Source organism: Mixophyes fleayi, chromosome 1 (genome assembly GCF_038048845.1).
Source record: "Mixophyes fleayi isolate aMixFle1 chromosome 1, aMixFle1.hap1, whole genome shotgun sequence".
Taxonomy (NCBI): Eukaryota; Metazoa; Chordata; class Amphibia; order Anura; family Limnodynastidae; genus Mixophyes; species Mixophyes fleayi.
In genome coordinates this window covers 247,297,507-247,315,062 of record NC_134402.1, presented here as the reverse complement: position 1 = coordinate 247,315,062, position 17,556 = coordinate 247,297,507, and the positions used below count along the sequence as shown (strand labels likewise).

Genomic DNA, 17,556 nt, shown 5'->3' with positions numbered 1-17,556 from the left:
GATAACATAACGCTTTGAGCAGCAGCTAAATGATTCTGCTACTTTTACTTAAAACTGGTCATACATTTCTTTTTGCTTAAACCATACTTGCCAACTCTCCCGGAATGTCCGGGAGACTCCCGCATTTTGTGAGAGTCTCCCGGACTCCCGGGCGAGTGTGGCAATCTCCCGAATTCTGCCCACTTCACTAGGAAGTGCCCCACTTCCTAGTGAAGTGGGCAGAATTAGATCCCAAACGCCGCGATTCCCGGTGAATCGCGGCGTTTGGCCCCGCCCCCGCTGTCAAATGACGCAATTTGCGTCATGACGTCACAGGGGGCGGGGCCTAAATGACGCGATTTCGGCCGCCCCGCCCCTTCACGCCCCCCTCCACTGGCTGGCTCCCGGAAGGGAGCTGAAGAAAGTAGGTAAGTATGGCTTAAACTCTATTTATTGAAAGCTCATAGCAAAAAAAAAAAAATCAACTTTGACATAATAAGATATATAAAGAAATAGAAAGAAATGGAAAAGTAGAAAGTAGAAAAACTATCAGAAGAGTAAAAAAGGGGAGGGGTGTGAGGGGAGTAGGGAAGGGGGAGATGAGGAAAGGAGAAGGCCTATTCACAATTACTAGAGGCCTGATAGCCTTGTGAAATCGTATGTTTTAACAAAGGATTTTAATGAGCAAGGTAAGATAAGGTAAGGTATGTCCCGTGCACATGTGATAAATATACATTCCATGATCTCTGTTTGCCACAAGCATGTAGTGCCTGATTCATTAAGGAATGTAAGGCAAAAATGAGTGCATTTTCTCCTGGACTTAACCGTGTTACAATGCAAGGGGTGCATATTAGTTTTTTATTTTGCACATAAGTTAAATACTGTCTGTTTTTTCATGTAGCACACAAATAGTTGATAGCTTTATTTTTACACTGAAATTTAAAGGTGATCTAGGACATGCCCTACCCAATAATAAATTTAGTTCCCCCTACAATTCAGCATTCTCATTTTTTTTTCTTTCTTTTCCTTAATGAATCAGGCTCATAGTCTTTATAGTAGTCAGTAGACTTAAACTCCAACCAGGAGAACCAGGTGTTATTACATTCTGATTTTTTTTTTTACTGGCAGAAGAAAGTAAATTATTCATTAACATATAGTTGTCTATTTGTGAATACCAGTCTTGAGTGTTGGAGAATTGGGACATTTCAACCACATAGAGATTAACACCTTAGCTACATTGCTTAGATGGCTTAGCAATGACTTTTTACATTTGCTTATCTATATATGGTTGAAATTGTATTGGAGGGTTTAGAGACAGTGTGACAGACCCGGGCCTTATATTGAGAATATCGTGCCAACCCGGTCTGTCCTCAGTGGGCCAATTGAACAACCATGGCCCACTCTGTTATTAAATGCCGCCCGGTGGCCAGATCTGTTATTACTGTGGTGTCCAGAGAGGGAGGGGAGAGGCAGCTCACAGGAAGTGTGAATCAGCTGTGGACCCTGTGACATCAAAAAGTAGTGGAACGGGTTAAAAAAAAGGAGGGTCAGGACCTTATCTAAAATCAGTAGGGGGTCTCTCCCTGTTTGCTAACTATTGTTCTAGCAAGTCTGCAACACAGTCTGAATGGCACCATCACAGCAAGGGGTGACCACTGATGTCATGCACTATTTCCACCCCGGTTACCACCCAAACTCTTCACACCACCAATCACAAGAGGACAGTGAGTGGGGGGGGGGTGGTGAGAAGGGACCAAAAAGGAGCTGTCTGGGGGATGGGGGTTGTTGTTGGAGAATCTGGAGACAGCAAGGACCTGTTAGAGAGTAACCGTATTCTCGCAGGGCCTTAAAGGAATGCTTGAGGCAGGAGCTTCTTGACAGAGATCGGACAGTGTACCTCTAGGACTGATTCTGTTACCACTCCATCGGGAGACACTCGCAGATTCTGGGGAATTGGTGAGCCTACATCCGTAGGGAGACTGATACCCAGGGTCCCACCAAGCTGGTGGAGAGTTGGCCGAGCGGCTGGGATCAGCAAGATACACAGACTCACCTTAAGGATCAGAAACCCTGGCCCACTTGGATTGTCAGCTGTGGATTTTATTACCAGGAGTTTGGGCCTGCTAGGACTCTGTGCTTGGAGGTAACCTGCTGGGGATTTTGTTGGGGAGTTTTACTTGCACTGGTGATTTTCTGACACTTGATATATTTGGCGGGGGGAACAAGTTTCTCCTTGGGGAGCACTGTTGTATTTTACTAAGTGTGTGCACTTTGTTTAATAAAAGGGATTATTATTTCTTTCCTGTCTCCTTACCTGTGTGACCTGTGAACCTAGAGGACCGGGTATCTAGAGAGCTTTGGTAATAACCCCGGTGTCCTCACAGACAGTTGTACATAAAGCCTGAAAATCAGTAAGTTCTCCATATACTAGTTAAATTCGATTAGCTGATTGTAAAAAGCGGCAAATTTGTAGGAACTTCCAGATGTTAGTATTGGGTATTTTCCATTTAGATTGGATGTCAGTAAATGGACAGACACCTTTTAAAAACAACCAATAGTCCCAACCTGAAGACTACAGTCCGATACCAATTTTTGAAGGACGGAAGATGAGTACCCAGAAGGAATTCCGGATTTGCTAAGAAGGAGGTAAGTGGGGACATTTTTGAGTCGATACATGGCAAGGTTCGCAACCGCTTCCAACAACTTAGTGTAGGTGAAATAATTGGGTGATCAAGCAAGGGTAGGCCCGGCAACCAGGGTACAATCTCAATCAGGAGGTTCAGGAATTGTTCTTCGAAAGAAGCCCATTGTTTGCTATCTTTTGCTATAGTCCATTTTAAGATCCTGTTTAGCATTATGACGTTGTAATAACTAGAAATGTGTGGGAGTTGAACCCCCAAAATGTTTGTGTCTGAATAAAATTTCTTGTTTAATATGGGGAAATTTTTTACCCCATATAAAACGTCTGATAACATCCTGAATGTCTCAGAGCCATTTTGGGGGAATATGGATTGGAAGAGTTTGCATAATATAGAAAATTTTAAGAAGTGTGTTCATTTTAATAACGTTAACGCTACCAATCAGTGATTGAATAAGGAAAGAGAGGGCGCAATTGACAAATATACGCAGTGAAAAAAACGACATGTTAATGTATAGCTCTAACTGTGATATCATATTTCTCTGTAACAAAAAAGGGTGTGGATGAATAAAAAACAATGTAAGCAATAGATTCACAGTAAAACGATGTGTTGATGTTTATAGCTCTTCCTGTGATAACGTGATATCTTCTATAACAGAAATGCAAGTCCACGGTAACATATATCAGATTCCTTCTATATCAAAAATACAAGTCCAAGGTAACAGTTATAAAAGGAGAATCTTACCCTAGACTTCCCTATCGAGTAAGTCCCGGGGCAAAAAAATCCTCTTGTTAACAGCACTCCGTAAAGACTTGTATGCTGTTTGAAAACGTGTTGCCGTGTCTGGAACGCGGAAGTGTGGCAGTAAACAGCACAAGTACGGTGGCTTGTTGTGATCATTCCAACACATTTCGTTTGATCTAAGGACTTTATCAAGGATAGAATAAGCAAGTGTTGAGGGATGTTTAAATAGACCTCCTTCCTCTTCATTAGATAAAACTTTATTCAAAGCAGATTTATTAAAGAGCAGATTATATAAAAACATATAGAATTTATTAAGTAAAAGATGTATAGAAAATAAAATATGTGTAAAATTATATATTAAAATACATATAAAAATATATGTAAAAAAGAGGTCAAATACATTATATAATTAAAAATGAACCTAAATCAAAATCACTATTTAATCCATATGGTATGAGAGTTTTCATCATATAGATCCATTTGGCCTTCTGACGTGAAATGTTCACCATGTATTTACCGCCTCTCCAAAACTTCTTTACATGTTATATGCCTATAAATTTTAGTTGGTTTGGATTGCATTGCGGATTATTGATTAAATGATTAGGGACACTATGAGTCTTAAGTCCTATTTTGATGTTATAAATTTGTTCCGCAATCCTTATCTTCAAGGCACGTTTTGTCCTTCCTATATATTGGAGGCCACAAGGGCACTCCAGCATATAGATAACTCCTTCTGTATTACAACTAATGGCTTGTTTGATATTAAATGATCTTCCACTGGAGGTAGAATGAAAAATAGTAGTGGCTTTCGTTTGGGTCAAATTAAAATTTCTACATGCCTTGCAATCCAAGCAGTAATGGAACCCATGTGACATATTTGAAGATGGTTCTGTCACGGAAAGTGGGATACAACTGCTGATAAATATATTCCTTTAATTCTTAGCTTTTTAGTAAATTATTTTGGGTTTACTAGGCAAAATTTTCTTGACATCATCATCTAACTCTAAGATGTGCCAGTGTTTATGAATGATATCTTCAACAGCTTTAGTGTTGCTGTTGAATTGAGTTATGAATGAGACCTCCGGAACAGTTTGTGGATTCTTCTTATGACTATATGTGAGAATGGTTTCTCTCTCCAATTGTCTCACGTTCTCCAATGCTGAATCAACTGTTTTTCTATCATATTTCCCATCTAGGAACTTTTGTCTCAATTCATTACTTTGTGTTTGAAAATGTTCTTTGTTGATACATTTCCTTCTTAACCTACTAAATTGTCAGTGCCAATCAGTGATAGTCGTTTTAGAATGCTGTTTTTCAAAGTCAGTTTTTAAGAACAAAATAATTGTTGAGAAGCTGGAATGGAAAAGTTGGGAGAGGTCTTAAATGAGCCTAACTCAAAGATATTTAAGATGAGACTGGTGCCAGATAAATGGGAATCTGTTCCCTAAGCCCTCAACTACTGGGAGAGGGGTGGTTAGATTCATAGCCACATATTTTGAATAATTCCTTTTGAAATTTGAGAGGTTTCCAAAGGTGTGAAATTCGTTCATCAAATTAGGGAGCGAGGTCATGGAGTAGGAGATCAATGCTAGCAAATCATCAGTGACAAGTGCTAATTTACATTCCTTATCACTTACCTTAATTTCAGAAATGTTAGGATTGGCTCTTATTGCTCTTGCAAGGGTTTCGATGCAGAGGATGAAGATTAGCGGTGATAACGGGAAACCCTGCCCAGTGCCGTTCAAAATATCGAATGGCTCCGACAGGTACTTGTTGACCTTTATATAAGCTGAAGGAGAGTTATGGAGTACCAGAATTTTATGTAATCCCAGGGGGGCCACACTTATGTGTCTCAGAAAGAATGACATGAATTCCCAGTCCATCCTAACAAATGCCTTCTCAGCATCTGTAGCTAGCAGAATGATAGGGATATCTCACTGTAAAGAAAATGTGTTAGATTGATTATCCTGGTGGTGTTGTCGCGGGCTTCTCGACCAACAAAAAAAACATACCTAATAATCATGCATAATCTCAGAAGGGATTTCAATCTGTTGCCAAGTATTTTTGTATATAGTTTGATATCTACATTTAGGAGCAAAATAGGTCATTAACTGGGACACACGGATAGATCCTTCCTTCCTTTTGATAAAATTGTAATATGGGCTTCTAGGAATTGTTTAGAGAATTTGGATTTGGTAGAAAGTGTATTCAATGTTTGTAGGAGTAAAAGGACAAGCTGGGTATTGAAGATTTTAAAATAAGCTATGGTAAAGCCATCGGGCCAGGACTTTTACCTGAAGGGGAAGAAGAAATAGCCTGTTGTAATTCCTGAAATGTAAAAGGTTGCTCCAGAGAATCTCTATTTGCCTTTGACAATTTTGGAAAATTAATCGAGTGCAGATAGCTATCGATCTCCTCCCTGAGACACCGTCCCCCAATACCAGATGGGGAGCCAGCAATGTTATACCATTTGGAGTAATATCAGCAGAAAGTGGAGGCTATTTTACTTGTTTGATTGGTTAAATGAGGTACGTGTTTGGGTTAGCAGGAATCGGGCAAGCATTCTGCCAGGTCTGTTCCCCCAACGGTAAAAGTGATTGTAACATATTTGAAAAGAGAGTTTTAATTTTATCATTTAATAGTTTAGTTTAAAAACATTTATTTTTATATACAAAGTTGCATGCCTAGAGACTACTTTTAATTAACATTTAGTAAAGCCATTGCCTGTGTTCTCAGTTTCCCAGTAAAGGGATGGTGAGTGCTTCCAGTAAGCAATTCTATAGTCAGGGTTAAAGTCAGACACCTTCTAGGTAATTAGGCTAGGTACACACAACAGATTATTTAGCCGACTATTGGGTTAATCTAATGATAAACAACTGTTCAGACCAATATCGCATTAGTGTGTATAGCTGAACGATGAACAACAGACGTGCCAAAGTACCGATCATCGTTTCATTTGATTGTTCAGCAGAACTATAAATCTCGTTCCAACCGCCTTGCGATCCTGCGGTGTGTATGCACTCACGACTGTCGGCCAAGAGAGCATTAGCAACCTATCACTGTGTCTGTGTTGTTAAATGTAGAGAGTGCTGGAGGTGGAATAATTTGTCCATTTGTTCTGAGACTGAATATTTTGTTTCAGAGTCACAGAAGCCAACGAAATTTATAATGACATTGTGGAAAAGTCAAAGTTTATTTTGTGACAGGAACGAGTGACTGAATGAATATTGTGCTGTCACTCTCTAAACGACTACACTGCTCTTGGACCAGATGAAGAGCACAGATTTGAAGGTAAATCATGTATAGTGTGTTCACATGAATCGGCAGAGTGATTGGAACTTCAGTCGTTTGTAAAATCATTAGTGATAACAAATTGGTCGAAAGTTTTTGTAGTATGTACCCAGCCTTAGTTTGTTCCCAGAAACCACTATACCAGTGAGTTCTATATTGGAAGGACTGGAAAACTAGAGGAAAAAATAGGCAGTTAGAAGAAATTTACTTTTTATTCATAAATAAATTCAAATAAGTTGTATTTACAAATACCCGGAACATTGTTTGGGCTATCCTGAAACGTGTAACAGAGACACAGATCATGATTACCCTAATCAACATCACTTGAACAGCATTGATATACAAATTCCTCAGTTACGTCCTGTAACTGAAAATTATTTTTATTTATTTATTAATTAAAGGTTCACTTGGTCTATGTACCTATTTTTTGAGAAGTTTTTGGGAAGCAGGGGCTGGTTGGCAAACTTTAGCCTGGGGGACCAAACTCAACTCAGCAGCCTATTAGGAAAGTTTTAAGGGAAAAAAAATGCAGTTAGCCCAGTGACCAGACCAATATAGCCCACTTTGGGACGATGATATAATGGAATCATTTCCATATCACATTCATATTGTTTAAAACAATTCATACTTTTCTACTATAATTTCTAAATTATTGTGGCGCATTGACCCTGGTATTTTGACACATATATCCCATCACCCTAGTTATGAACAACTTTACTAGAGGGTGACATTTGGCTTCTTATTATACAATTTTCGGCAGCAGTGAAAACAAATTTAGTTTTTCCAGCTCCCCATATTTTGAGATCCTGCAGTATTTCCTATTTAGTCTATTAGATGAACAAGTATGGTCTCATCATCACCAATGTACTGTGCATTCTGTTACGAGCCACGGCGGCTGGGCACTGCCGTGACTCACTGCTCAGCTGTATCCTGGCCGTCTCTATGACAACCGGGACATCACTTCCTGTATTAGCCCTAGCCGTTGCTAAGGCAACAGTCGGGACACTTTCTTTCTAACACCACGTCCCAGCATTAGGTGCAGTCGGGCGCATGCGCATCTCTCTTATTTAATTATTACTCACCTGGGACATATTACCTCCTCCTGGGCTGCCTGCTTCCATTGGCCAGTCTATGTATTTAAGGCAGGGAGGGCTTAGCCTCCCTGCCGCTAATAGCGCTCAGTATCCTGTCTGCTTGCCTGCTCCTGTGATGTTTGCTAAAACTTTTGGATTGACTACTGTGTTTGACCTTCTGCCTGGAACCTGGATCTTGAATGTTTTCTCATTGCCCTGACCTTAGCTTTGTTACCTGGACCTCCTATGATCGCTGCCAGCCCTGACTATTTGCCTGTACCTGACTACGTATCCTGCTTCAGACCCTAGACCTTTAGCTTGTCCCTTACTCTGCTTGTACCATCTCCCGCTATCTTGGGCGGCAGTACATTGATAAGTTTGTACTACTTTGAGTGTAAGTCCTGGGGGCATCTGAGTACATGTGAGCATAACCAGCTCTACGGGAAAGGCTATAGATGAATACCTCTTCTACCGGTTCTACAAGCTCATGATAACACTGTTAGCTGTAACACATTCCTTGATTTCCAGGGAATGATTGCTTTTTTGCCTTAGAAAAAAAAGGAATATTTGAATTGAAATGTCCTATTAAATGTTTGATAAACTTTGGTTGGGTAAGTATAAGTCCTTGGCATGCTCCTTTGACATGGACTCTAAACATCAACCACCAATGGCTATACTGTACTTTGACTTTTAATGGATCTACAAACTCAAATTAGTCTAATAGGTGCACTAATATAATATGGGATAGTCTATTGAGTGTATAACAGCCAAGAATATAATGTTTACTTTTGACCTGGCTTAACTGTATATTCATACCAGAAGAAAAAGTTATGCAATATTTCATTTGTGTTGTTATAAAAACAAAAGTGCTATAATGTTCATATCATGCTTAATATTGTATTGTTTGTAGGCAGGGCCATCTTAACAACATTATGGGCCCCCGGGCAAAGCAGTGCACCGAGGCCCCTAGATATAGATATAGATATATAGATGTATACAGATATAGATATATAGAGATAGAGATAGATAGATGTACTTGCTCAGTGACCCTTGAAGGTTTTTTTTAGCAGGTTTTTTTCTTTTGCAGGATTATTTATTCTCAGTAAGAGCCGTGCCTATGGGGCTCCAGCTGCCCATCGTGCCCAATGGAAAAGATGGCCCTGTTTATAAGCTTATTCCTGCTGAAGAAGAGTGTGTAATGCCTCCAGAGGCATGAGAAAGTGAGCGTTATGCCGAAAGGGGTACAAGGTGTGACTTGTGTCCTCCCAGGGCTTCCAAGAAAAAGAGATACCTCCCAAGTAGAACAGGAGTGAGATGGACCATGTAAGCTACTCTGCTTATATTCCTATTTCAGTGTGTCTGAGTTCTGAGAGAGATAGAAATAGGTGATATAACGGATCAACAGGTAAATTCAATTCTTAGAGTGGGGTGTCACAGAATGGTCCATGAAGATGTATCTTTGCCAATTTCGATCCCCCTGCAGCATCCTCTCAGATCCTTCCAGCTCAAATCCCAGCTTTGACAGTAACAGTATATGCAAGGAAGCCAGTCTGCATAGTGATTGAATGCCTGCTTTCCATGCCTCCCCCGCACTGCTGTTCACTCACATTTAACCCAAAAAATCACATTATGTTTTAAAAGCACAAGCAGCATTTAACCCTTGTTACCTGCCACACTGAGGGCTCTACAAACTCTCTCTCATGTCTCGATCTACCCCCATACCTTCTGAGTGCACCCACTGTACCAGACTGCAAGAGGGCCCTCCAGCACACCTTGCTAGAAACCCAGGGGTTAACACAATGAACTGAACAATAATGTGGTTGTGAAACATCTGGGGCGGGGCTCGCAGGAGAGAGGGCGGGACATGCTGTAACATCACACATCAGCCTGACACTTCATGGCCAGGCAGAGTCCTGCTGGACATAACACTTGACAGATGAAGAGCACAGATCGATGGTAAATCTTGTGTAGTGTGTACACCTGAATCAGCAGACTGATCGGGACTTCAGTCGTTCATAAAATCGCTACTGATAACAAATTGGTCTAAACAGTGTTGGTAGTGTGTACCTAGCTTGACACATTGATGTACCCATTTATCTTCAGTCTTCCATTCCTGAGTCATAAATACAAATAAAAGGTTATTATACTAGATAACATTTGCCTTGTTATTGGCAGTGTGTTGTGTCAAGCTTCTTTGAAATAAATCATTGATAACATTATCTTAGTGATCTCATAAGTCAAGGCGAGTTAGCATTTAATTAGCCCTGTCTTTGAAGATGGTGTAAGTAACAATATATGTTCATGCCTAATGACACAGGAACTTCTATTATGTATGTGATTTACTGTGACGGCAGTAGTCAAATCTATTAATGACCATCCCTAGTCTTGTGCCCTACACTAAATTCATCCTTCATTTAATGTTAGCATCAGTATGACCAAATCAGATCACATTAATAGTAAGTATCTCAGGAAGACATCGGACAAAGTTAGACATCAAAACACAAAAACTCCACACATATGCTTGCACACATACAGACACAAATACAAATATGTATACACAAATAAAATAAAATAAAATTCATTTAACACACAAATCATCATTCGATACCACACAAGTAAATTATTAATGTATGCAAATGCACATATTTTATTATCTTTAATAGTATATATTGGTACTTAAAAGGCTGCAGATTTACATTGCTTTTTATTTTACACATGTACAGTTCAAAGACATATTTATTAAACTTATTGATTTGCACAAAAGTGTGAATTTAAATGTAAATAGTTTGGCACATGATTTAGAGGTCCAGGACCAAACTGAAATAACAACTGCTATGTGTTCCACTGGTTTACTGGGTTAGATTAGTATTTTTGTCCTTGAAATGTAAATAATTGTTAGTCTAATGTTATTACCAAGGAAATTTTAATATTCTAATTTTTTGTAAACAAAACGATTAACATAATGGATTGATTAGGAAAATAAGGGTAATAAAGCTCATACTGTAATAGCAAGGCATATTAATCAGCAAAATTGTGGTAAATAGAAATAAAATCGAATATATTTTTTCCGGTTCAAAACATATAGCTGGTACACTGTTATATCGGTTTGGTCCTGAGTGGGGCACAGCCCCTTCCAACACTGAGGGCTCGTTCACACGTGTATGCTGGCAAAATGGGTAATAACGCATGAACTAATGCACACTTTATTCATGCATTTTCAATGCATTTACCATGCACTTTTCATACATTGCACATTTACTGTACCAATGCAGTCTGTTGTAGTGGTAGCAGTCATTAACATATGGGAAATTATTCTTAATTGGCCTATTTTTAATGCACTTTTCACAGTATTTAATAAGGTTAGAATAATGTGCACAAAGAAAAGAGGTGTGAACGGGCCCTGAAAAACTTTTATCATCTAAAGCTTAAGTTATGCAATATGTGATTATTGGTAAGATTGGTATTGGTAAGTTTTGCCTTTTCATTGTCGCATGTTAGCATAAATAAGTGATTTAACAGCTCAACACTTTGGGATGGCTAGAAAAGTTTCGTTTGAATTCTAATTCAGGAAAGTAAACAGACATCTAAGCTGCCCTCTTTCAGGTGTCATCATTTTTCATTTTCAAATTTTAAAATATATTGGATTACTTGTAAAGAAATATACATTTGCTTTTTATTTTGTGTCTAAACAGATCACAGACAATAGTTGAAATTGGTTGATAAGTGGTGATGAATGTCACCTCCATGTTGGTGGTAAAATTTAGGCCTTTGCATGGTAATGAGCTCTACACTTGCCCCATGAAATTAGAGATGCGCAATGTGGAGTAGCATAACATAGTTGTGTAATGTTACCATTGGCGTGCGCCTGGGATGTACCAGGTGTGCCCAGGCACACCCTAATGCAGATGTGGCCAGCACATGGAATTTAAAATGTGGCTCAGCAAGCAGGACAGTGCGGCAGAGACCCAAATCAGCTGCTTTCAGTTTGACTGCAGATGACTTCCACGTCATGTAGGGAAAGAGGGGGAGGAGAGAGCATGGACACTGGCAGTAAAGGTAAGTGGGGAGGTGTGAGAGGTCTGTAAGGTGCATGTAAGGTCTGTAAGGTCCATGTGGAGAGGTCTGATGGGCATGGAAGGGGTGGCTGATGGGCACCTGGGGAACCTGTAAGGGGCATGTGAGGAGGTTTGAAGGCATGGGGGGAGCTCTGATGGGCCTGTTGGGAGGTATGATCAGCATGTAAGAGGCATGTGAAAAGGTCTGAGGGGCATGTTGACCATTTATACATTTTTATCCCCACTATATAGTGGGCCAATTATAACCTTTTTATCTCCGCTACACAGCGTCTGTAGATGCGGTAACAGCATGATTATTAATAGCACTTTCAACCCTCCTCCACCGGACACAATAGCAAGGTAAGAGCTGTGCTTACTTGATGATTATTGTGAACAGTTTGGCAATATCCAATATTTTCACCACCCCTAGGTGGAGCTAGTCCTGTGCCCTCCACTGCGCAGAGTATCCCTCTCCAGATTTCCCTGGATGCACACTCTAATAAAATATAGTGTTCACGCCTATACAATTGATTTTTTTCACTTCCCCATAAAATGCCTCCCATTGTTTCTCAAGGATTCTTAGTTACTGCTTTTTCTTGAACTCATTCCTCGTGTCGATAGCCCATCCCCAATAATTCATCTGTGCAGAAACATGAAGAGCTTTTTAGTATAAGGAAAGGGATTAATTGTGTGTAAGCATGATATGAGCAGATCACAGTCGTGACCAAAACTATCCCAATCTTGAGATCATGAAAGTTAGTGGGTATGCTTATGACATCCATCTCATATAAATATTTATCTTGGGTGGGAGGGGGGTTGGGGGACAAACAAACGGCCAATGCATAGCCTACACGTCTAAGAAAAAAATAGAGGTGAAGGATTTATTAACAGCCGTCAGTTATATAAGGTATTTCCTTAACACAAGTATATTAGTAAGTAATTAATTTGGGGAAATCACTGCACTTTTAAATGTATTATTCCATACTGGTTCCTAGGGGAGATCAGTTAAACAATAAACATTTGCTTAAATTTAGTTACTTCATGTTGACATAAGTGCAGAATTGCTGAGCTTATTTTGACACAAGGCTTAAAATCCTCCTTTTATTTTTTAAGATATTCTATTTCACAGTGAGCATTAATGAAACTTGATAAAATTAAGATATGTTGAAAACTTTTTAACAGTGTATAAGAATTCATTTTATTACATACAACCTTTTCCGGAATTACGGAAAATAGTGCCCTGACACCTTATTTAGAACATAAAGGGATGGTTTTCTACAATTCTCTCAGCTTGGCAGATCTGTGTTTGCATCAATCTCCCAATCAAGTTGGAAAAATTAAAACAAAGATATTTTAAAATGTTTGATGCCTAATTTATCGATTTACATGTGAACACAGATCTGACAAGTTGAGAGAAACTTATGTTTTCAGTAAATACCCCACTAATACTGAATTTTGGTTATTTTTTTTTTAAAAATAACTTATATGTTCACCCTATAAGTAGTTTCCCTAAGTTCTCAACTCTGATGAGTAAAGCAACTGATAAATCCCAAGTTAAAAAAATTCAACACAAAAGGTATAGACCAGCTATTTTAGTCACATTGATTTCAAAATTTCAATATAAATCAAGATAATAATATAAATCAAACCATGACCAAAGAAGCAATAAATGCTTTCGATAAAATAATGGTTCATGATCAGCTCAGATCTTAAAACACACACATGAAGATCATGTAGACAAGATTAAATACTTTTTTTTGTTCAAAAGAGATATACTGAAGAAATTAATTTTCATAAATTCCACATATGTTTTGATGCACGTCTACTGCTTATAATCAGCAAAAATGTCATTGGTCGTTTATTAAACCTACCAAAGATCATCATCTTCTGTACAGAGTAGGTCTTTTAAATGTGTGCAACGTCTGTAGTGGTAACTTTCTGCAGATATACTATACGGCACTTACACTGATTATGTGAAGAGAACCCGACCACTAGGAGTCTTCTTGGCTACCAAAATGGCAAAGCTCTGCTATAGGTCACCTCAATGCCTTCATGCTCTATAGATAATTGTGTACAATGAATACTGTCTTATTTCATGATCCCTGTATTAAGGCAAGCTGAAATTTTTTCCTATACTGATATCACCTTGAAGATATGTTAAAAGTGAATCTGTGTCATATTCGCAATACACAGACAAAATAATATTTGGGCACAATATACAGATAAGTGCTGCTGTGTATTTAAAAGGCATTTTCTTCTATAATGGACCACTAGGCATGAAATTTAAGATACATTATGAAAAGATTTAATGTTTCATTCACAAATATTTATGTCAATGTTTCCATATCATATCAGAGCTTAAAGTTATTTCCCCTGTTATAAGACAGGTTAGATTTCCTTCTTTAATAGACTTAATGATCAGGGGCCTGATTCATTAAGGATCTTAACTTAAGAAACTTCTTATTTCAGTCTCCTGGACAAAACCATGTTACAATGCAAGGGGTGCAAATTAGTATTCTGTTTTGCACATAAATTAAATACTGAATGTTTTTTCATGTAGCACACAAATATCACCTTTACATTTCAGTGTACAAATAAGCTAGTATTTGTGTGCTACATGAAAAAACAGTCAATGATTAACTTATGTGCAAAACAGAATACTAATTTGCACCCCTTGCATTGTAACATGGTTTTGTCCAGGAGACTGAAATAAGAAGTTTCTTAAATTAAGATCCTTAATGAATCAGGCCCCAGAAGTCTAGTCAGAATATGTAAAACAGCTCACTCTGTAAACTCAGCAATATCTAGTTTCCAGTAAGTCTTTTATCGAAGGCAACTTGCATTTTATGTTTAGTGGTCCATTAACCCAAATGAAGAAGAACATTATGCGTTCCTGTGTTTCAGGAGGGCTAATGCAAAAAGTTCATATTACTGACCTAGATATTGAAATCCAGGTAATAAACATGCTAAGTCTGAGTATACATTCAAAAATGGTGGTATTTAGGTATTCCCGTATTAAAAAAGAGCAATATTTTACAACTCTCCTTTCTTTTTAACCTGCTCACAATGAGCAAAAAAGCTTGAATCCAAATATTGAAAAGAAAAATTTCCTTTAGTCATCTTTGTATTTCACTCAACGTTCCTTAGAACCCCAGTGCACTCAGCAAGACTGGGTCACTCAGAACTGCGATGTCTGAGTGAAAGATATGGCATCTGACTTATCTACAGCAAATCCTCCATTCACATAGGACTTTTTGACTTCATCGTCGTCTTCGTTTTTCAGTATGGTTGGTTCAATGGCAAATGGGTTGGCAATGTTGACTTCTGATGAAACATCCATTTGCTCCAGTTCTTTCTTTGAGAGCTTCTCCACTATCCCAGTTCCAAAAGCATCACCAAGAACATTTACCATGGTCCTAAATCGATCCCTGGAGAAAGAGAGTATAGTATTAGTCATGTTAATACACCATTTTTCCATAATTATGCACCCTAAATATTCATGCTGCTCCACCCAACAATCACTTCCAATAGCTGGTAAAGACCAAGAAGAAATAAAAAATAATAATGGAAATCATTGAATAAATGTTAATGTTCAGATTATGTAGGAAAATGTGTTGCAGGACTTTACCATATCATTGTCATTCCAACTACGGAATATTGCCCACATCCGGCCCTTCCTCTCTCAAGGTGCTGCCAAAACCATCATCCATGCTCTCATCATTTCCCGTCTTGATTACTGTAACCTTCTCCTCACTGGCCTTCCCCACTCCCATCTCGCCCCTCTTCGCTCTATACTTAATGCAGCTGCGAGACTTATCTTTCTTTCATGACACTCTTCCTCTGGCTCCCTTTTTCCTACAGAATCCTCTTTAAACTTCTCACGGTCACTTACAAGGCCCTCTCCCATTCCACTGCCCCTACTATCTCTAACCTTCTCTCCATCCACCCTCCCACACGTTCCCTGCGTTCGGCCAATGACCGTCGTCTTTCCTCTGCACTGATCACCTCATCTTATGCCAGAACTTAAGACTTCTCCCATGCTGCCCCCCTCCACTGGAACAACCTTCCTCCCTCCCTCCATCCGTCTATCTTGTAATCTTAGCTCCTTCAAATGGGCTCTCAAAACCCATCTGTTTCTTAAGGCCCACCAGCCATCCACTTAATGTTCTCCTTCCTTGTTCTCCTCACCTCCCAGTCTCCTCCTTTGCTTGATCCCCTCTACTGATTCCTGTCGTACATGCTGTCTGTTTCCCCTCCCTTTAGTATGTAAGCTCTTATGAGCAGGGCTCTCTTGCCTTCTGTTTCAATTCCATTTCTTCTACTCCTACACCACTGTACTTGCTATGCCTGGAGATATTGAAGTCTTGGTTATAATCGCTTTACTCTGTACTGTTGTACTCTGGTATACTGTCTGTATTGTATTTTAGTATATTGTACGGTGCTGCGGATACCTTGTGGCACCATATAATAAAGAATAATAATAATAATAATAATAATAATGTCTCTAAATAATGAAACAGCAGGACAACTATTTTAGATATGCCACATAATCCATTGGGACATGCTATAGGACATAGGTTCTTAAATGCTAATTCCACTTATATATGATTTTGCCTAAATAAAATATTGCAATTTAATAGAATGACTTTTGATACTTGAAATCAAACGTCTGCCTGAAATCTCCTGTTTAAATCTCATAAACACGCTGTTGCTGGCATTCAACAATGGGTACCGTAATAAATGACCTTCTGTAACCACAGAAATAAATTGTACTGAACATTCTGCTAAATAACAGTAGCAACATGTTTCTGAGGTTTAATTTGGCAACTTCAAACAGAAGTCCTTCTTCAAGTATCAGAAATATATCCAGTCAATTTTAGCAACCAATATAATTATTTGAATTATGCAGCATTTTATTAAGTCAAGTTACACTTTAATATTTTTTTTGTGACATACTCAGATTCAGACTCAATTCCAGCTTTAGACTAAGATTTAACTGTCAATTCCATGTAATTACTTTACTGTTGTCCTGTTGTAGCTCATATATATTACTGTATGAAAATAATTGCTATGCAATCAGGTGTCTGTACACAAATATTAAAATATAAGTTGTCAGTGGTTTATCCATTACTGGTATTCAATAAACTGTCAACAGTTAAGAACCCTGCTGTAGAAGTTAACACATAAATATATATCACACACTATGTTACCATCAAAGATAGAATATTGATTATTCAAGTAGGATAAGAAGTTGCAAAGTTAACACAGAAAGGATAAACGGCGAGGATCATTCATAGATATGTCCTGCTCTAGTCTACAATCCACAGTGGCCTGCGAAGAACCAGTGCAAGTATTTCTGCAGTACTTGAAGCACCAAAGTAAAGCCTCCTTAGTCTGACCTATACTACACACACTGGTAGTCCCACACAACAGTCCCAGTCTCATCTTTGAGCCACACTCGCTCCTCTTGTTTCAGCTGTGCTTGTAATCTCTCTCATGAGCAGGACCCCCCAAACCCTTTGTTTCAGTGATGCACTGAAGTTGTCTACATTGTATGTCTTGAATCATGTATATCATCTCTTCCCCACTGTTCAGCGCTGCGGAACACTGTGTCAACCAACTTTTTATACTGTAAACCATACAGTATATCTCTGGTCTAGTGTGTGGGCCAGGGTGATGAGAAGGGGATCCTTTTGTCTACAAACAGTAAAAGATAGATGCAGACTTTGAATAGGTAAAAGCCCCTACACAGTTGGCAGAGGAGAGGGAGGATTG

The 17,556-nt window shown here is 38.8% G+C and overlaps 1 protein-coding gene across 1 annotated transcript in view; it reads right to left on the bottom strand.

The window, feature by feature from the left end:
- Positions 1 to 14,660: 14,660 nt before the first annotated feature.
- The window catches only part of SLC1A1 (solute carrier family 1 member 1), a 72,338-nt gene continuing 69,442 nt past the window's right edge, over positions 14,661 to 17,556 (bottom strand). Inside the window, exon 12 of the mRNA XM_075209061.1 lies at positions 14,661 to 15,209. Coding sequence (XP_075065162.1) covers positions 14,960 to 15,209 — 250 coding nt within the window. The 3' untranslated portion in view covers positions 14,661 to 14,959. The remainder of the gene's footprint in view (positions 15,210 to 17,556) is intronic.